The 22,214-nt window shown below is 44.2% G+C and overlaps 1 protein-coding gene across 1 annotated transcript in view; it reads left to right on the forward strand.

The window, feature by feature from the left end:
- The window catches only part of BTC (betacellulin), a 144,002-nt gene that overhangs the window by 120,767 nt on the left and 1,021 nt on the right, over nucleotides 1-22,214 (forward strand). Inside the window, exon 6 of the mRNA XM_086963222.1 lies at nucleotides 17,715-17,814. Coding sequence (XP_086819348.1) covers nucleotides 17,715-17,808 — 94 coding nt within the window. The 3' untranslated portion in view covers nucleotides 17,809-17,814. The remainder of the gene's footprint in view (nucleotides 1-17,714; nucleotides 17,815-22,214) is intronic.

Here is a 22,214-nt window from a genome sequence, read left to right on the forward strand (position 1 = left end):
AAGGCCCCTCTGCGTCTGCCTCCAGCATATTAACCATCTCACTGCCTAATCCATCCTTAGAGCCATTTTTCTTCTCTGGGGATAGCCTGCCGCCGGACCCTGCCGCTACTTCTGTTTCCACATTACCTGATGTTTACAGGCCCCCCAATACTGCCGGAGCCCCCTGATTTGTGGTCTCCCTACTGCTATACCAACAAAGTGCCCCACAAAGGAGCCCCTCCCCCCTGCATGCTTCCAATGTCTCGATCAGGCTAAGCTCTAGAGCTCGAGCCTCCACCTCACTCCCCTTAGCAGGATTCTCGACCATCGTGGCTCCCTCTGCCCCCTCAGCAGGGTCTTGACCCTGCTTGCTACCTCTTCTTCCGACCGTCGGTGTTACCAGCCGGTCTGCTACTATGATCTGCGGCAACTGCTCCACCTCGTTGTTTGCTTTGGTCGTTTTATGGGAGCTTGCTCAGCAGCGCCACATTCCCTCCTTCCCGTTCTGGCGTTCTCCGGTGGCATATCAGCTTGCTTCCCTGCCGGGTCAGCAGTCAAATTATCGGCCCACACATGTAGCGCTGGGACCCGCCAGAAGATTCCACAAATGCCACGGAGCCGGAGCAGTTGCCGAGAGCCAACCTCCGGGTGATGCCTCCAGGTAAGGAAGTTCCACAGCATTCCAGGACTTGAATATCCGTTGGAAGCCTCTCACCATCTTTCACTCACTACAGGAATCACTTTTCATATGCCATATGCCACTCTGTCTTACAACCGGGAGAAACACGGAGGGCAGGTTTACAAGTGCTCACTCGGCTGAGTGGCCAGCCGTCATCTTGCCCCCCCCGCAACTCATTCCTGCTTTTGTTCTTTTTTTTCAAACCTTTTTATTCCCACCATACTCAAATTTTATTTTTACAAACCCTTTAGTACCCCTTCCTCTTATCTCCTTTTTACAGCCCCTTACTCCCACTCGTGGTACTGACCGGACATACTTGGCGTGGTATTCCCCCAGACATTTTGTCTTCACTCGCTTGCTGTGCAGGAATTGTTTTGTTGATATTAGGACTCTGCGCACTTTACCCCTGCTAACCGGCACTAAAGTGCTTATGCGCTCTCCTTCAGGCATGGTAATGTATTACAGCCACTTGGCACATTTAATTTACTTGTAAGCTCCTTGTAAATGGTACTAGATGTACCAGGGTCTGTAAATTAAATGCTACAAGAGAGCAGCAGCGTTCATTGTGCTACCTATAAAAGCGGCATTGTAAAACCTGTCTCAGGCCTGTCACTGCAGCCTGTGGTGCAGATTTGAACAATTTCAACTGGTGAAATAAATCTTTTGCCAGGCTTAAACCTTCCTTTATAATTCTGATAAGGCACCCCTATGATAGTCCTAAAAACTCATAGGGCAGGGTGCATTGTATTTAAAAAGTAGGACATGTGTACTTAACTGGAGATTTTCACTGCCAGGACATGTAAAAGTTATCACTGTTGCAAGGCGTATCTCTCCCATTGACTAACACTGGGCTACCTTAGTACATTTAATAAGTGTTATCAGATTGGGAGCAGATAGCTACATACTGTTTACACTCCAATGAATTGCAATTTAAAATCCTCCTTAATGATAAAGTTGGATTTAAAGTTACAATTCTGAAAATGACACTTTTTGAAAGTTGGCATTGTCTTGTCCCAATCATGTGTGCCTTTCTGCCAGTGTCCTGGGTCGCTTGACTGGGAATGGCTCTGCGTTTGGGGATTTGTGTTGCTTTCAGACAGTAGGACAAAAGAGGCTTAGGTGTGGACATGATGGGCCATCCTGACAGGATGGCTGGGGAGGTGCTTTACCTAGCCCCACTTATACTTCAAAGGGCTGTACCTACAGCAAATCCAAAGGAATGAGACACCTAGCCTGCCCTGCTTTTTGTCACACCTGACCGCTCGGACCTTGACCAGGGAAAGGAGTGATTTTCTGGAACCAGTTTTGGGGGCAGGACAGGGAGTCGCCACACACTGTGGCAGGCACCATGTATTAATATAAGACCTCCAAAGTCAGAACACTCCTGGCCCTGTGGAAAATTCTGAAAAAAGGACTGCCCTTCTTCCAGAAAGACAGCTCTGCTCTTTGAAGGACTGCCTGTTTACTAATGAAGGAAGATTGGCCCTGCTAACCTTGATGTCATGCTGCCCAGAATGAGTGCAAGGGTCAGTTGGCTGACCTCCTGTGTGAGCTACATTGACCCAACAAGCTTGCAGAGCCCTCCATGCAACAGCCCAGCTGGCCGGCTAAAAATGGCCCTGCAAGCCCTGCTTCCGGCCTCCATTGGAGTGAGTCGTGGTGCCCAGAGGTGACCCCCAGGTCCTGGCCCACTGGTTGGCATCACTGAGAGCATCTCCACATGAAAAAGGTGAAATCCTGAAGTTTGGGCTCCTTGCGTATGGGCAGTTGGTGCCAGCACTCTGCCACCCGTGATGACCCCCAATTCAAAGCTTTGGCCAGACCTGCTCTTTGCTTTGACAGAGACCATCTGCGATGATTAAAGAACCTGAGGCTGCAATGAGGACGAGCTCTTCGCGCTGAAGTAATGACCATCCAAAAGCGCCAAAAGCTTCCCCTCAGCCCCCTCCCACGAGAACGGAACTCTTTGCGCCAGGACCTGAGATGGTAACTGTTTAGAGAGACTAACCTGGTCCCTGTACCGGGTGGCACTCCGCCACGTTTGGCCTGAACTTCAGTCTTTCCCCTAGTCCAGTGCTATAAAAATAAATATTTGAAATAAATATCTCCAGTTCTACTGATTGTATTTTTGTCATTCACGTATTACTTTATTTATTTAAATTTACTCTATCTTTCTAAATTGTTTGGGATTTTTTTTATGTTTTCACTTTTTCTGTTTGATGTATAAATACTTTACACATTGCTTCTAAGTATGGCTGCTTTTGTGCCAAGCTACCGGAGGGTTAAGCATAGTTTAATTTAGTGGCTTTTGTGGTTCTTCCTGATAAGGATTGTGGTTGTTGCCTGAGTGGGGTGTCTACCCCCCCCTCAACCAATAACCCAATTTCTTATACTTCACCTTCTGCTTTTTTGCAAACTCCTTATTCAACTTTACTCCTGTTTCAAACCTCCTTACTCTCACTTAAGCTTTACTCCAGTCTTTTAAACCCCCCTTTCAAACCTCTTCTTCCCTCTTCTGCTTTACTACTTTTTTCAAACACCCTTACTTCCTCTCCCACTCCCACTTTTGTTTTTACAGCTGTGTGTAATTTTGCTAGAAATCAAACCAGAAGAAAATGGTTGTGACACATTTATTCAGAGCCATTGTTGACAAATTACTCTTTTAGAATGTTTCACAAAGTTGAGAAAATTCAGCTGAAAGGGTTTCTAAAAGAAACTTTTGTTTCTTCATGTTTGATTTTCTTTGTGTGGCTTTTAAGTGGTAGAGGTACCCTCTATAGCCCCTTTTTCGATTTTTTTCCTTCAAACCCTTTTCCTTGCTTTTGATACTGCTAGCGATACTCTCCCTTACATTTTACTCCATTTATTTTGCACACTCTTTCCTTCTATCCAATTTTCTGCCAATTCTTTTTTTACAAACTCCTGTACTCCTACTGATTTCCTCTTTTTACATATCCCTTAATTTCCTTCCTGCTTTACTCCAGTTTCACTACTCCCTAAATGTCTCTTCCACTTTATTTAATTTTTCATACCCTTTAGCCCTCCCTCTTACTTCACTTTGTTTTTTTACGACCCCTTTACTCCCATTCGACGTTTACTCTTTTGCATACACATTTAGCCTCTTCCCACTATACTTCCTTTTTTTTTTTTATTACAAGCCCCTTATTTCCTCTCCCACTGTACTCCCTTTTGTAACGAATCCCATCCTGTATATCTCCTTGTCCCTTCTTACCTCTGTATCATGCATCCTTTAAAATATGTCTACCTTTTCCATGGAAACGTTATGTTCGAGGCATATGGGCTGCAGATGGTACATTATGAATAGATCGCCATCTGGTGTTGGGCTCGGATGATTGCACTTTGTTTTTCTCTTGGAGAGTCTTTTGTCTCTTGGTGACTCCTCCCTTAGTTGGTAGTGCGCATGGGCATCGGCTCCATCCTTAGATTGTTTTTTTCCGCCATCGGGTTCGGATGAAGATCGAGACGCTCCAGATCAACTTCAGAAGAAAGTGATTTTCGGCGCGTATTCCTTTTCCAATTCGACGGTATTGTTATTCGAACGCGTTCATTTCCATTCCGACGCGTTACAAATTCAAAATAGAAGAGAAAAACTTGGATCTACGTCGAAGAACAGGAGGCCTTTCTCGACGCAGTCAAGCCCGGAGTCCATGGAAAGGACTCCATTCAAGAAATGTCCAACGTGTGGTGCTAAGTTCCCACACAAGGACCTACACGAGGTGTGCAACCTCTGTCTATCGCCTGAACACAAATCCAGGGACTGCGAAGCCTGCGCAGCATTCTCCTCCAAGCTAACGATTAGAAATCGTCGAGCTCGAAGACACGAGGTTTCCAGAATGCAGGCGGAAGCGATCCCGGAGCTGTTCGGAGACGAACAAATCGAGGAAGAAGAGGACCAGTCGGGGTCGGAAGGGGACCAGTCGGAGGTTGAAGAACTCATCGAGCAACAAACCGTGAGTGACGACGTCCCCTTACCGAAAAACCGACCCCGTGCGGTAACGACCCCGCCCTCGGGCCCGGTCAAACCGCTGAAAAAAGTTTCCGACGCCCCGCCCTCGGGCCCGGCAACGAAACCGAAACTGAAACCGAAACACTCGGACTCCCACCATGTCGGATCCGAGAAAAGGGCGACATCGACTTCGGCACCGAGGCTACATACAAAGGAAAGCTCGGTATCGAAACATTCCATGTCGAAACATAAATATGACTTATCGCCCAAGAGACACTCGATACCAAGAAAGTCGGAATCGAGCAGACATTCGGTGTCAAACAACAAGATCTGACGATCGAAAACAAAAGCACCTCTCGGAACCAGGACCCTCGGTACCGATTCAGGAGCAACAGACAGATCCCAAACAAAAGATCTTGTTTATTGATCCACAAACTGGGAAAGTGGTCACGAAGAAGAGAAAGAGTGAACAGTCAGAAGATAAACCTCTTCCTTCAAAAAAGAGAACAATGGGGACGAATATAACTCCTCCTGCTTCTCCTCGTCCTAGAGTAACACCCTCTTCTCCTATTCCTCACAATAGGCCAAATATTCCTACACCTTCCACACCAAGACCAGCTACACCTCAGTCAGATGTAGACAGTGATCTAGGGGAGGGAGAACCTCAAGGGGATGACGAAACTATCCCAGATGAGGAGGATCCATGGGAAAATTATGATGTAGGGTCGGATGAGGACAACGACCCAGAGCTATATCCCTCAAAGCCTTCACCACCTGATGATAACACAGGTTTTGTGCAGCTCATTAATAGGGCAGCAAAATATCACAAACTAGATATGCATACAGAACCTCAAATAGAGGATTTCTTGTTAGAGACTCTACCTAATGCACAGAGAACATCAGGTACTCTTCCTATGTTGAAGGGTCTTCTTACTCACACAGAGGAAATATTCGAAAACCCAGTGAGAGCCAGGGTGTTAAACCCAAGAATCGATAAAAAATACAAAGCGGCTCCAAAGGACCCAATATTTATTAGAGGACATGTACCTCTAGACTCGCTGGTGGTCTCAAACGCTCGTAAAAGGGCAAACTCATTATCTACAGGAGAGGCTCCTCCACCAGATAAAGAGTCGAAGTTAATAGATGCATCAGGCAAAAGAGTAGCATCACAGGCAGCGAATAGCTGGCGTATAGCCAATACACAAGCACTACTCGCACGTTACGACAGGGCACATTACGATGAGTTAGAGAAACTTCTCACACATCTCCCAAAAGAACATCAGAAGAAGGCAGACCAATTAATACAGGAAGGTAAAATAATAACCAATACTTCCATTAAATGTGCATTAGACGCAGCAGACACTGCAGCAAGGTCGATTAACACTAGTGTCATGCTAAGAAGGCACGCATGGCTTAGAATCTCAGGATTCAAACAAGAAGTACAAACAGCCCTACTGAACAAACCATTTGATCAGAAGACATTGTTTGGTTCAAGCACAGACGAGACATTAGAAAAAATGAAGAAAGATACGGAAACGGCTAAGTCAATGGGAGCATTGCAACAGCCAACACACAGAGGTTCCTTTCGTAGATCCACCTATAGAGGGGGCTCAAAGAACACAGGAACGAATCAGCAATCCACATCTTTCACACCAACATCACCCAGAGGTAATTCAAGAGGCAGTTACAGAGGTATCAACAATAAGGGAAGAGGCCGCGGAAATAATAACAACCGCAACGCCTCAACACCAAAACAGTGACTTCATAGAACTCCCCCCAGACCACATAACACCGGTCGGGGGACGTCTATCACAGTTCCTACCTGTCTGGGAAAACATCACGTCAGACAAGTGGGTGAGACAAATTATCCAACATGGTTATTGCCTAGAACTCACAGCTACCCCACCAAACATCCCCCCCAAACAGCGTCCAATGAGTCAAGATCATCTGACATTGTTAAGAGAAGAAGTGCTAGCACTTCTACAAAAGCATGCAATAGAGAAGGTCCCAAAAGATCAACAGGGCACAGGAGTATACTCTCTGTACTTCCTGATCCCCAAAAAGGACGGGTCCCTAAGACCAATATTAGACCTCAGACCTCTCAATGCTTACATAAATTCGGAGCACTTCCACATGGTCACGCTCCAACAAGTACTCCCTTTACTGAAGAAAGGGGACTTTCTTTCTACACTGGATCTAAAAGACGCTTACTTTCATATCCCAATTCACATAGCCCACAGAAAATACCTAAGGTTTGTGTTAGAAGGACAACACTATCAGTTCAAAGTCCTTCCGTTCGGTGTCACAACAGCACCGAGAGTTTTCACAAAATGCCTAGCTGTGGTGGCAGCACACCTAAGAAGACAACAAATACATGTCTTCCCATACTTGGACGATTGGCTAATAAAGGCCAAGTCAAAGGAAGAATGTCTTCACAACACACAGAAGACAATTCAATTGCTGCACCACCAAGGGTTTACGGTGAACTACAAAAAATCACACCTGCAACCAAACCAGATTCAGCAATACCTGGGGGCTACAGTAGACACAGAAAAGGCAATAGCATACCCCAACCCAATCAGAGTACAGACAATGATCTGGTTAATACAAAGATTTCAACCACAACACTCACTACCAGTACGAGTGTTTATGCAACTATTCGGCATGATGTCCTCCTGCATACTGCTAATACCACATGCCAGACTACAAATGCGCCCACTACAAGAGTGTCTAGCGACACAGTGGAATCAGGCTCAAGGTCAGATTACAGATCTGGTGTTGGTAAACGACCGGACGTATCGCTCTCTGAAGTGGTGGAACACAGAAAACATTTCCAAGGGACGGTCGTTCCTAGAGCCAATTCCACAAGTGATAATAACAGCGGACGCATCGCTCTCCGGATGGGGAGCGCATATGGACAGATACACAGTACAAGGGAAGTGGAGTGTGCAGCAAAAGAAACTGCACATCAACTACCTAGAACTATTAGCAATATTTCTAGCACTAAAAGCTTTCCAAATGCAAATAACAGGCAAAGCAGTCCTGATCAGAACAGACAACATGACTGCAATGTATTATATTCAAAAACAGGGGGGGACACACTCTCTCCAACTGTCCAGACTAGCACAGGACATATGGAGATGGGCCATTCCTCAAAAGATCTACCTGGTAGCGGAACACCTACCAGGAGTTCAAAATCAAATAGCAGACATCCTAAGCAGACAGTCAGAACAAGTAGACGAATGGGAGCTGCACGACCAAATACTACAGCCATTCTTCCAAAAATGGGGGCAACCAGAGATAGATCTGTTTGCCAATCATCAGAACGCAAAATGCAAAGAATTCGCATCCAGGTACCCACACCAAAGGTCCCAGGGCAATGCACTGTGGATAAATTGGTCCAACAGATTTGCTTACGCGTTCCCTCCTCTACCACTAATTCCATTACTGGTTCGGAAACTGCAGCAACATTCAATGACCATGATACTAGTGGCACCCACGTGGGCAAGACAGCTGTGGTTCACCACGCTGCTACAACTCTCACAAGTACCACATCAAAAGCTAAGGTTATTACCCATGCATCTTACACAGAACCATGGAGAAATAATGCACCCAGATCCCAAACAACTGAACCTAGCGATCTGGCTCCTGAGGTCATAGAGTTTGGGTATTTAGATTTACCACCAGAATGCATGGAAATCATTAAACAAGCAAGACGTCCTACCACCAGAGCATGCTATGCAGCAAAATGGAAGAGGTTTGCTATACACTGTAACAGTAAGCACATCAACCCTCTGGACGCATCCACTAAACAAATCATTTGCTATTTATTACACTTACAGCAATGTAACCTAGCATATACCTCTATCAGAGTTCATCTCGCAGCCATAGCGGCGTACCTACAAAACAGGCAACATCTGTCACTGTTTAAAGTACCAGCAATTAAAGCTTTCATGGAAGGACTCAAAAGAGTCATTCCACCAAGAAGACCACCTTCCCCAGTCTGGAATCTCAACATAGTGCTTACCAGACTAATGGGGCCACCATTTGAACCTATGCATAGGTGTGAAATGCAATTCCTCACATGGAAGGTAGCCTTCCTCATAGCTATCACGTCACTTAGAAGAGTAAGTGAACTGCAGGCTTTTACGATTCAAGAACCATTTATGCAGCTACACCAAAATAAAGTGGTTCTTAGAACAAACCCAAAATTCTTACCGAAGGTTATTTCAGCATTCCACATCAATCAGTCAGTGGAATTACCGGTTTTCTTTCCAAAACCACAAACAGTAGCTGAAAGAGCCCTACATACACTAGATGTTAGAAGGGCCATATTGTACTATATAGAAAGAACACAAACTTTCAGAAAGACAAAACAGCTGTTTGTTGCGTTTTCTCCCACACATAAAGGCAATCCCATCTCCAAAGCGGGCATTGCCAGATGGATTGTAAAATGCATTCAAATATGCTACTTAAAGGCAAAGAGAACATTAACTGTTCCTCCTAGAGCTCACTCTACACGTAAACTAGGAGCATCTATGGCATTTCTGGGAAACATTCCACTAGATGACATATGCAAAGCGGCTACCTGGGTTACACCGCACACCTTCACGAAACACTATTGTGTAGATGTGCACACAACACAACAAGCTAGAGTGGGACAAGCAGTATTAAAAACATTGTTTCAGACAGTTGCAACAGACACGGGCGACCACCGCTAGGGAGAGAACTGCTGTATAGTCTATTCATAATGTACCATCTGCAGCCCATATGCCTCGAACGGAATATGCTACTTACCAGTATGCATCTGTTCTTGGCATAGAGGGCTGCAGAGTGGTACATGCCCTCCCAGCCTCCCCGGAAACCTGTGTCTGTTCCAACATTATCTTATTTAGATACACTTACATGGGCACTCTTATCTGTATTCTACTATACTACTCCATCTAACCCTACTATGGCAAAACAATCTAAGGATGGAGCTGATGCCCATGCGCACTACCAACTAAGGGAGGAGTCACCAAGAGACAAAAGACTCTCCAAGAGAAAAACAAAGTGCAATCATCCGAGCCCAACACCAGATGGCGATCTATTCATAATGTACAACTCTGCAGCCCTCTATGCCAAGAACAGATGCATACTGGTAAGTAGCATATTCCATTTTCGTTCAAAAGGTATTTTGTAGGGTTTTCTTTCCTCTAGAATGAAGTTTCGTCAGCCTATTTTTCCAAATAAGTCAAAACGACGGCTTACCATTCTGGGGGCATTGCTTTACCTTATGTTCACACTCTTACTTGTCAACACGCTTCATTGTAATTAACGGCTGAACCTGCTTCCTTAAACTGTTTAATTCGGAGAGGCGAACTACGAGAGGCAGCAGCACAGATTACATATCTCTTAGAGTGGTAGAAGTGTCCTTCTTTTACATGTGCTCCATTTACAGTGGCATTTGTAGAACTTACTATTCACAAGCGTTAGGGTCCAAGTTACAGGGTAGTCGAATCCCCAGATAGGTGCTTCAAGCAGAATGTTTGCAAATTAGCCTCAAACTGTAAGTTGATCAAAGGGTACATGAAAAATATCATCCTTAACTGAAGTAATTCATACATCTGATAAAATGGAAAATTTCACAGTATCCCTAATTGGTCAGTCTCATCATTAGTTATTATATGTTTTGTGTATGTTCTTGGCAATCAAATTGTATGCAAGCATTTTTTTTAAAGAATTTAGAGTCTAGAAAAAGTAGCTTTGTATTGGTTGTTAAAAACATCTACAAGTTTAGAAAGTTTAAGTATCCCACTAGTTTGGTCTGATGGACCCTTCTTAACTTCAAATGATTTTATTGCGCTATGCTTGAATGTTGCGTGATGAAGCTGATACAGGGAGAAATAGGTTTGTCTTTTCTCTGGTCATTGCTTTTGAGCAAAAAGGATAAACCGTACCAATATGGTGGTCTGGGGGCGTTGCGTTACACCATGGTAAGGCTCTTCTCACCATTACTAATAATGAAAAATTCAAAACTTAAGAAGTCTTTGGACCTTCATTAAGACCTGACTAGTTATTCAAATTTACATGGTGTCCTATGAATTACTGTAAATACTCCCCAGTGGTACAGCTGGTATCTAGGCTGTATTTAGGTTTACGGACCAAATGTTTGGGTGGTGGCGAGAGTGGTTTAATTTTACTAGTTGGTTGGCTGCAGTGTGATTAAAATATTTTGAGGGGCTGCATGTTGAGTTTACACTCCCAGAAGCACTTTTTCAGTATATTCAATGATATAATTTTAATATTCAATCTAACATTCTGGGCGATCTATCAGTCCTCCTAACCTTTGGCAATGCGGAGCAAAGTATGCACACAGATGGCGACCTTTCTGGTCCTCTCTACCAGACCCCTTGGCACCAGAAATTGTAGCCTGTTGCCTTGGCCAATGAACAGTTCTCATCGAGACTTTTAGTTAGAGCTTCAGAAAATGCTACCACTGTGGACTAGAGCTTAGGGTTACGCGTTCTGGCACGAGTTTCTGTCATAGCCCATTAAGTGCATTGCTCGCGGGCACCCTTCCTGCCCGCGATCACTTTGACTTTGAGGGCCACGTCCCACGCGCGCGCACACTCAACTCCCCGGCTTGTCTTCCATGCCATCACTTGTTTTATTTCATTTTATTTGTGTTTATTTATTATAATTTGTTTTTTGTGCCTTGCAACCATTTTCCATTTGTCTGTAAATCGCTTTGCTTTAAAATTACCGGTCACCCTAACTGTTGGGCGTTCCCCCACTTATATCCAGTGCCTGAAGGTGTCTGCACCGCAGGCTGCGCAGAGCAACCCATACGAGACAAATATTCCCACGGGGGTGAGGGGGGGGGGCGTCTCGCACCACTCCCGCAAAGTCAGAAGCTGCTGCGACCTTACAGCCCAGTGGCTGTCTTCTGTATTACTTCGATGCTCCGCCCGAACCGATCACTTTGGGTCCAATGGAGTTTTCGTGCTGGGTGGTCTCCCACCTGCGCAGGGACTGCAGGCAACCCCTCCCCGTCACCCGCCAAGGCAAGCCAGGAGTCTTTGGTCGGCTCACAGCCTTCAAGAGGCCGTGTTCAGCTTGCATCGCAGTCCATGCACGACGGCCGCCATCTTGTCTGCTGTAGTTCGGCCGCACAGGTTCGCACCATCACTTTTTTCACAGTCTTGTATCATGCCCAAACCTGCTTTATTTGGGTCTCTGGCTTTTCACAGCTTGTTGCTGGTGCACTGGGACTGGCAGCGCCCACCAGAAGGATGGATTTTCTAAGGATCATTGCTACGGCCTGCGGAGCTGCACTAAGGTATGGCCATTTCGCTTCGGGCTCTGTAGTGCCGACTATTACTGTTACTTACTGCAGCAGGGCTCCGTCATCACGCAGACCAGGGTAAAGGCTTCGCATCCAGGGGATTAGTTATGTAATTGTAATCCGACAACCTCACCCTATATGCACATGACCCTAGACTGACCTGGCCCCACTAACGTGAGAGGTCGTGCAGTTCAGGAGATACTGCGGTATCCAAAACTGATCCAAGTCTGTTCTCTTTCGATTAACCAATGCAACCCTGATCTTCTCTACAGTATACCCTTTGAAATGGGCAACTGGCAGGATTAAATACTTGGGAATATGTCTCAACAAAGACCCAGAGGAAGTACGGCAAGTCAATTAAAGCCGCGCAGTGGACTGGGTTTCAATATGGTCCAGGCTTCCGTCATGTGTGGCAGGTCGTATTGCGATAGCAAAAATCCTTATACTCCCTAAATTCCTTTGTCTATTCATAAATATTCCAATCCCACTCACCATTAGCTTTTTCAGACACTTACGGTCCAGTCTGATCTCATTGGTGAGGGCGGGGAGGCAACCTCTAGTTTATTTTGAACTGCTTACACTGCCACATTCACGAGGGGGCTTGGGAGCACTGTAGATGTTGCTCTATGCCTTCTGCACGTAGGTCCAGTTTTTACATTACTGGCTCCATCCCACCTCATTCCAACCACACTTGGACATAGAGCTTCTCCTCCTGGTCGAACTGTCCCTCCCTCATAGGACACCCAGGGCTGAGATTGACACTGTGGAAGGCATGCAATGCGCATGGGTCAGGCTCAGTAAGCATGCTGGTACCCCTCAATCCACTTAGCCAATAACCCCTTGCTCCCCCCACTACAATACAAGGGAGCTATAGGGCGCGCAACCACAATGCACTTACAAACCTTTGCGGATTTATAACCCGAGGACCACTTCCTTCCCCCACCAGCGGCCACTTCCTCTCCCCACCAGCGGCCACTTCCTCTCCCCACCCAACTGTGTGCAATGTGCTGTGCTCTCCATGGGACCTTTCCTGCACCAAAGAAGTCTTGCTCTGATTTAGAATACATACTAATCCATCACAGTTAAGTTAATCACACATCTCTAGACACACATACAACACACCTCCCCAATCCTTCTCTCGAAGGCCTGCCAGGCCTGAACTCAAACCTTCACCTGTCAGATGCCCAATGAGCTTTCTCTGTGGCCAACTAGAAATGCTATCGCCCAATTATCGGCTACGTCTTATGCACTACAAATACATTGTTTATACTGAACACCAACACAGCTTTGCAAGATTGAATTATTTCCTTGTTCACACTGCTTACGTTGCCCTACACCGCAGGCCACCTTCATACATCTAGCATGGAACTGCCCTAAAGTCGCTGCTTACTGGTGAGAGCTCTTCAATGCACTGAATGATATTATTCGCACATCAATTCCCCTCTATCTGGTGATCGGTCTACTTGGATTTGTGAAAGAGATGCTAAATGCCCATCACAGACTCGCTGCGATGCTTCTTTTATTGGCTAAGCATAGGGTCGTAATACATTGAGTATAAAACTGACCCCAACAATCCAGGTTTGGCTTAAATATGTGTCCTACTGTCTTAAGATATTTTCCATATTTAGGGAACTCATGCTATTGGGATTCTTCCTTAAAGAGATCTTGGAACCCTTCATTGCCTACCTTCGATGAAGAAACACGGACTCATTTGCCATGGCAGGCACTTTGGCCGGAACTGATGCCGCTATCCCGATTAAAGTCCCTAAATTCTTATGTCAATCACCCATGTCTTTTTGGCCCATAGTTGTTTGCTACACGTCACTGTGCATGCTAGTCTCCCAGATGTCTTAGCCTAGGGTGAAATAAGACTGTAGTGGATCTGCTGACTAGCTCTCTGCCGAATAAGACCGTGTAATAAGTGCTGTATTTGATTGTATTTCTATTTTGCATGACTATTGAATTTAGAATTGTATTATTATGACAAAATGCCTACCAAAAAAACAAATTGAAAGTTTACTCCAGCTGTGGCAAAAAAGTGAACAACCCAAGCACAAAAACTGGTTCTCTATTTATACATTTTTGTTTTTTAAAACTGTACCACAAAAACTGGCGGCATGGAGAAATGTGGCTGTCCATCTATTCTGCTCAATTGGTTGCAGAGTCTGTATTTTACAATATTTAATGGGATTAAGACAACTGCTGCAGGGATATGTGTGTGTCCAGTAAGTCTCAGGGAATAATAATAAGATCACTCAGGAGGTTAACACTTTTGCTAAAGAGATCAGTTTCTTGTCTAGTTCCATTTGTTAATCAGATTAACATAAAGCAGTGGTTCCTAACATGTGGTCTGAAGACCCCTGGAGGTCCTCAATGCCTACTCAGGGGTTCCATAACAGTTTTACAAAATTAAATAATATTAAAGTTAATAAAGTATATGCAAATAGAGAAGCAAATTCGAGAAATTGAAAGCTTTCTAGATTTGATTGTGAATTAAACAAAACACTTCAGCATGTGAAGATTTGTTTGGTTTTATACTTGTTTTTGTATTTTTGGGTTTGGTTTTGAAATTCAGATCATAGGAACATTTTTGGCTAGGGGTCCCCGGCTTTCCATAATGACTCAGTGGGGGTCCCCGGATTCCTGTAATTTAGTAAGGGTCCGCAGCAGTCAAAGGGATAAGCACATCATGTAACATGCAGATGACAAATTTGTATTTTATATAGATAGGTAAGTGCAGTGCATAGATTGTAATCCTTCTAACGTAGCACGGTGAGCTATGAAGGATGTGTGACTTCTACACCTCGTAACTGTTACTGTCTGATGTAACACGTCCTGCACATAGATTTATGCATTTATGATTTATTGTCAATGTACAATGTGTACGTGTGATGGAAAGTGCTGACACCCTGCATTGGAATGAGTAGCTCTATAAAAGAAAATATAAAAACAGTGGTATTTTAATTATTTGTGTAAATACAGGAACAGACGAACACATATGGCATTCTTACAGTGCATGCATAGCATATTTACAGGGACTAAACAAGTGTACTGCTCCAGTACTTGTGAAGCAATAACATTTGCTCTCTTTCCTCAGGCAGCCATCTTCCCTCTAACCCTCCTCTTCCACTCAATAAAAAGCATTGGCATAGCCAATAGGTCTCGCTTTTGGGACCTTATAAATGTTTAGCCATGCAACAGTTGATGTTGTTGCACCAAGGATGTTGTGCTGCATAACTAAATACGTATATGATCCAATAAGCGAGACCTATTGACTATGCTAATGCTTGTTATATTTTGTTCTAGTAACGATTTTTAAGGGGGGCTACAAACAGTAGGCAAACTCATTTGTGAACAGTTTTAAATTTACTTTACAAATGTAAACAGTTTTCGCACACCTTTCTGTCTAAGATGCTTTTCTTCTACAAGTTCTTAAACCACTGATGTTGTGTAATGACAGCTAGATCAACCTTTTCAATTGGATTTCGACAATTCTAGAAATGCATGCCAGTCTGTTTTGCTTTCAAATTTAAAAACTGTTGTCGAACCGAACTTTACAATTGTATAACCCGGTTGAAGTACCTCCAACACCATTGATCGCAAAGTCTAAACTTCTTGACGGATTCATAGCAAACTTATGAAAGGCTTGTTTGGAGTAAAAATCTACCATCATGTCATGTTTGTTGTGATATTGTTGTTGCTGTAACAGAGTGAAAAAAACATATTGAACTTAAAGTCGGAAATGTTAACTTTAGGGCATTCCAAATTCAATTTCGCTCCATCCAATCAGTTTAAAATTTGTACAGACGAAAATGAACTAGACATGTCATGCCTCTGCTAAGGTTTGTGCAGATTTTTCAAATGGTGCAAACTTATTAGCACTCCAGAAATTGTGTTTTTCTTTTAATATATCATTCGACACATCTCTAAACATTAGAAAGAATGCCATTGCCCAACGAGTGTATGTCAGACAAAGTTTCGATTTAATTTGCAAGGTTAGACATTTATGCCATTGAATCCTTTAGCTCCTTGTCAATTCTACAGGAATTATCAGTAAAAAAATAGATCCCATGGTGGAGCTGTTTTGGCCAAGTCCACTCCAGCAAGTATTCGATTACATAAGAATGTCACTGTCCTATTGTTGGCATGCCTGTAGACCTAAGCTTGTTATACCAGCAATAGTTATGTTGTGTTAGCAGATGTAAAAATCACAGCTTCTTTAGAAAGCCCCCTATGTTGCTGCATGCCATGTTTTGCTAATGAGCACTGTGAATCTGTCTCGGGTCTTCTCATTGGTCAGCCTAGCTTTTTGACAAACTTGCTGAGTGTTTTAAGTAACTGTTACTTAAAGAGAAGCGCCTCACTGTCTTTACCGGTGATATCTGGGCCTAAAGAGCTCACATGTGCCTTCTAGAAACCTTAGTACTGCAAAGGAGTCTTCTCTCTGGGCTCTGGTGCCAGTGTTTGTGGTGAGAATGGAGGGACGCATTGCTGGTTAGGTGCAAGGAATGATCTGTTTTTGGCCAGCGGGCTGTTCCCTTCTTCTGCCCTATAGTCTGTGCTTTTTACTAGACCAGAGATCTATGTAGGCAAAAACATTGTTTCCGTAAAATTTGCTCCTAGAGGCAGTTTTGTTGTCAGTTTACCACATGAACTAGAACAATTCAGTACAACAAAACAGCCTGGCCCCTCAGATACAGAAACAGGCTCAATTAGAGTCCCCACATAGGATAGTCAGTAGTAAGCTCACCAGAGCCAGCTCACGAACAAATTTTCATAATCGGAAGAGAGTATTAAAAATTGCATTTCATTTAAAAAAAATATATAAAGTAAACATCTTTTTCAAAAGTAACAGTACATGATTACAACAACATAAATAGAGCTTCAATCATTCAACCAATTTCCCACACATCCCTTCAGTCACACAATTCAACTCAACCAAGCACATAATATCCGGTCCAAAATAGTCTCACAACAACAGTCCGACTGTTGTTGTGAGACTATTTCGGACGGATACCTTGTCTATACTGGCAACTGAAGTGTAATATGTTCTGGATGTCTGAGGACTGTATGTGCTTGGTTGAGTTGAATTGTGTGACTGAAGGGATGTGTGGGAAATTGGTTGAATGATTGAAACTGTATTTATGTTGTTGTAATCATGTACTGTTACTTTTGAAAAAGATGTTGACTTTATATTTAAAAAATAAATGAAATACAATTTTTAATACTCTTTTGATTATGAAAATTTGTTCGTGAGCTGGTTCTGGTGAGCTTACTACGGACTATCCTATGTGGGGACTCTAATTGAGCCCGTTTCTGTATCTGAGGGGGCAGACTGTTTTGTTGTACTGAATTGTTCTTGATTCCCCTGCCCGTCTGCCCTGTATCAGTGTTTTCAGGGGGCCCCTGTGTTTTTTTACTTTTTACAACATGAACTAGACCCACAGGTGCGAATACTGACCACCAATGAAACACTTTGATGGGGCTGGCACAAAAAATGCACATTTCTGCAGTGTAGTGTTATACAAGGACAATAAAGAGTGCTTTTGCTCCCAGCTTTTAATTTATAACTGACCCTTTCATTTTCCTGAAAAAATGGTTTTTGACTTGAGAAGTATGCTTATCGCAAAAGTAGAAAGATCCTAAATCCACTGAAGTATTTCTGCCATTAGGCTTTTTGTTTAATCCAGAGTGGGTTATTCTCGGTGGTAGTTTGACTGTCCAATACAATTGTAGTAAAACAAGTTTGGACTTTTTTTCAGCGTATCAGTGGTTGATGAAGCTAGTCAGACTATCTCATTACAGAATGAGACCAGAAACATCACTGCAAGGGGTCAGGAACCTTTGGTGGATTAGAAAAAGGTAAGTCCTTGTATGTTTTTGGTGACCGTTATGTTTATAACATGTACAGTTGAGTGTAATTAAATAGGATGAATATTTATAGGACTTAGACATGAAGAAAAACCATGGTAATATGTATTTTAAATATAGAAAATTACTATTTAATTGTTCAGATTGTGATAGCGCTAATGCAGCTACTGGGTTTGTACTGCACAGGTAACAATGAGGAAAGACAGAAAAGAATATTTTGAAAGTGTGTAGAACTTACAGGCGGTACCGTGAGGGCTTCTTGGCTCCCAAGGTTCCTCTGGAGCCAAAGGAACTTCATCCACCAACTAGTAGTGTGCCTCAAGGCACGTTTGCAGAGTGGTGGAGAAAGGGGGTATGCTTCAGACAACTTCTCAGCAGTCCTGCTGTTTGGGACTTACTGGAGGTAACAGGAGGGATAGTCCTTGGGGGCCAATTACCCCTCGTGTTAATTCTAGTAAGTCCCATACAACAGGATTGCTGAGTCTGATAGCAGGCCGCACACCCTTTCTCTACCACTCTGCAAACATGCCTCCTGTCCCACTGCTGTTTTGCGAGTCCTCTTTAGTCCTGAGGTCCTCAGGAGGCAAGGGGATATCACCCCCCACCAGCAGTGCTCCAAGAAGCATGTTTGCAGAGTGATGGAGAAAGGGGTCACTGCCTCTGAGTTGCTGGCTTTTATTTTTCCAGAAGGGGCCCTCTGACACCTCTCAGTAATCCCACTGTGTGGGGCTTACTGGTGTTAACAGGAAGTCTTCTTGGCCTTTAAGGATCCTTAGACGCCAAGGAGACTTCATCCCCCAACCAGGAGCACACCAAGAGGCACATTTGCATTGTAGTGGAGAAAGGGGGTAGGCTTCCTGCGAGTTGCAGTTTTCTTTTTTCATATATATTTTTAGGAAGGAGGTGCTGCATACCTCCTCCACCCCCTCCGGACCATTTTGGGCACGGGTACCCATCCTTCGGGCCTGATCATTTTTTTTCAAAAAAATTACTTTAAAAAATGGGAGCAGGTTCATGAGCATTCCCCAGTACAAAATGGAGGGGTGCTGAGGGTTCCCCTCCTAAGGCCGATTTCAGCAACCCATCCCCCGGACCATGCCTTGGTTTTTTTTTAACATGGGAATGGGGGCCACGTGGCCCCCCCTCCCCAGGCCTATTTTGGCCCCAGGGACCCCAGCTGCCGGGGCAGGCCTTCAACAATTTGTTTTTTGTCAATGGCCAGCGTGGCCCCATTCCCTGGGCCAATATCACCCTGCAGATTCCATCCACTGGTCATGGTCACAGTGTTTGGGACCGCGGGGGGAGCTCAAGGCCCCCACGGTTCTTGACTCCTGCGGGACTCGCCATTGCTTTTGGACAATGGGTGCTGCAAACATTCAGCTCCCTCTGTCCAGAACCCTGCCCCCTTTTCCTTTTTTTAATGTTTTTTCTTGTGACTTGGCTCAACCAAGTCACAAGATGGCTGCCAACACTTCCTGGTCTGAAGTGTTGGCAGTCAATCCGATCTCTAGCATGAGATCAGGAGGGGTCGCTGATACATATTTGCCACAGTTGTATATCTGAAATCTTTACATTTCTCAGAATCTACCGAACAGATTTACACCTTTTAATAATAAGAGTGCTTTTTGGACCAAGAGCTACCTTTTTGCCAAATTTGGTGTAATTCCGTTCAGCAGTTCGAGATGTAGCCGTGTCTAAAGTTTCCTATGGAAATTAACATGGAGAAAAAGCGTTTTGGGACCCCTCCCTCCCCCTTTTTCTGAGCCCCCACTTTATGGTTCACCCCAAAACTTTAAAGACAGCAGCTGAAGTGAGCGGCAAATTAGTTTTGAAAAGTTTGAGAAGAATCATCAAACCGCGCCAAAGTTATTGGGAAATCAAAAAAAGCTTTTTAATAGAAATCCGGTCCTAACTATAAGTACTTGCTGGTGACCGCCAAAAAAAGCAAAGGTTACAGGGTCTTTACAGTTAGGCTCTGGTTTCACTCGTGCAAAATCCCTGAAATTCAGCAGCTATAGTTAGATGAGCTAACTATAACTCACACCCCCGCAATGCTTATGAACTCACATTTTACATCTCTCATGACATGGTCAGTGACACCACTCTTGACATAATACACCGGTCGTATAGACACTCACTCTCCAGTACAGCCACTCACACAATCAATCAATTAACCAAAAACCCATTCAAACAGCCTGTCAGTCACCCATACAGGCACTTGGACACCGTCACTCCCCCATACAGCCACTCACACAGCCACTTGGTCACCCATACAGCCACACACATATCCACTCCCAGACCCATACAGCCACTCCTACCCCCCTCCATTTTGTTCAGGCAGATGCGCTAGCATCTGTGACCGAGAGGGGGAGAAAGTTTGCGCAGTCATTTTTCCCTTGGGCGTGTATCCCTCAGGTAGCCACGCCTCTAGGATGTGCCACCAAGCTCCACGCACCGTGAGAGGGGGTCTTGCTGTCTTGGGAGTGGGCCGAATAGTGTACTCTGAGAAAGCTGGTTGCCACACATTACTGGAAGTCCTAATCAGGCAGGGTGACACTTGACAGTCCATTAGCTAGTAACTGTTGCATCCCTTGAAGGCACTTTCTGGGCATAAATATTGTACCTCTGGCACCCAGACCTCCGATCACATCTGGACTGGAGAGAGGACTGAAGGACTACCCTGCTGTTCCTTGGACCTAACAAGAGGCTGACCTGAAGACTGGAATGCGCCTCTTGCACTTTAAGCTCGGAAAGAGAGAACTGTACCTGTAGTGCCTGGCTTCAGAAAAAGTCTCTCCCGGGCCTCAGACGGAGGAATCAAATTGAAAGAGCCAGTTGGCTTACTTACTGTTACAGCTCCTTGGTCTCAATTGCTGAAGAAGCCCACCTTGGCAAGTTAGTAGCTGCAATCACTTGATTGCCCCTGACCACCAGGTTGCAGCCTGTAAGACAAAGTCCCGAGGCTCAAAAGTTGCACCGGAGTCTGCTGGACATGGGAGAGCTGTCCGAGTGGAGTTTTGTCATCCAAGAGGGACACTAGCATTCACTAAAGGGAACCACTGCCTTTGCTGAGTTTAGTGGCAACTAGCCCCAAGAAGACTATGGGGGGCATTGACCCCTGTGGCGTAAGTCACCCCACCAGGACTTCGAACTGATGAGTAGCCCCACAAAGTGCCCTATTGACCACACAGCATCATCGTTGTATTTAGCATACTGTATCCCTGGCTTCCGGACCACTCACTTGAAATCTATTGCCTCGCCTATAGAGCTTGGAACTGGACCTAATACTGCTTTGGTGACAAGGTCACTGTTTTACAAATCCTTACTGGCCCCTTTCACTGCCCCCCTGCTGGATTTGGTCTCCCAAAATCAGCCAAAGTAGCCAAATGAAACGTTACAAATGTTTTGCAAAGTTTCCACTGACCACAGCGTTTGCCAATGCTTCTTTATGAACTGAGGGAAAAGCAGCGATTCATGTTTTACCTTAAAATCTATATCCCTGGAACACTTCAGTGCATTTTGTTAGTTTTGGTGTCTAAAAATGTATTAAAAAAATAGGATCTATGTTTATAAGTTGGTGTTGGATTTCTTTCGCATTGCATGACTATCTTATTTCTCAGTTTTGGTACTTCTGACTGCTTTACACATGTTCCGTTATTTAAGCCTGGCTGCTCTAAGCCACAGCTACCCATGGTTGAGCTAAAGTTTTTACCAACCTGGCTGAACCCAGAACAGTACTGTGAGTGTATTAAATTGTGAGGTTATTTTAAAGCAAGCTTGTTCCTGTCAAAAATGGTTACTTTAATAGATCGCACTACAGGTTTTACACTCCAGCAGTCAGGCACCAATGTTTGGCTTGAAAGCATGTTTTATAGGTCCGTTCTATGGGTGGCAAAATATGTGCTGCAGTCCACAAGGGGCATTTAATTTCCATGCCCTGGATACATTTTCCAAACCATATACTACAGACTTATCCCCAAGTTAAATAGGTCAGTCAGGGATACCCTAATTTCCACAGGCCCTTTACTTCTGGTTAGCAATGGGATCCAGGGAAAGGTGCAGAATATGGGGTGACCACTCAGAAAAGGTACATTTACTATAGTTTGCATTTATTGTCCTCTGTTCTTGTTGTGCATGATTTTCTATACTACCATGTTAGCCATACATCCTGTTGCTATTGATTTACTTAATTATCAGTTTTATATAATGCCCCAGTGCCAGAGTTCAATAGTTTAGCTTTCCAGGAAAAAACACATTTAAAAGGCAGAAAAACTGGATTAAACAATGGAACAGTAGAAAGATACCTTTTAAGATTATCTTTAGTTCTCTCTTAGCACGTACTTTTGGTCTTCATGGAAACTAATTTGTGAAGAAAGAAAGTAGCACCAAAA

The sequence above is a fragment of the Lissotriton vulgaris genome, chromosome 3_1 (genome assembly GCF_964263255.1).
Source record: "Lissotriton vulgaris chromosome 3_1, aLisVul1.2, whole genome shotgun sequence".
NCBI classification, from domain to species: Eukaryota; Metazoa; Chordata; class Amphibia; order Caudata; family Salamandridae; genus Lissotriton; species Lissotriton vulgaris.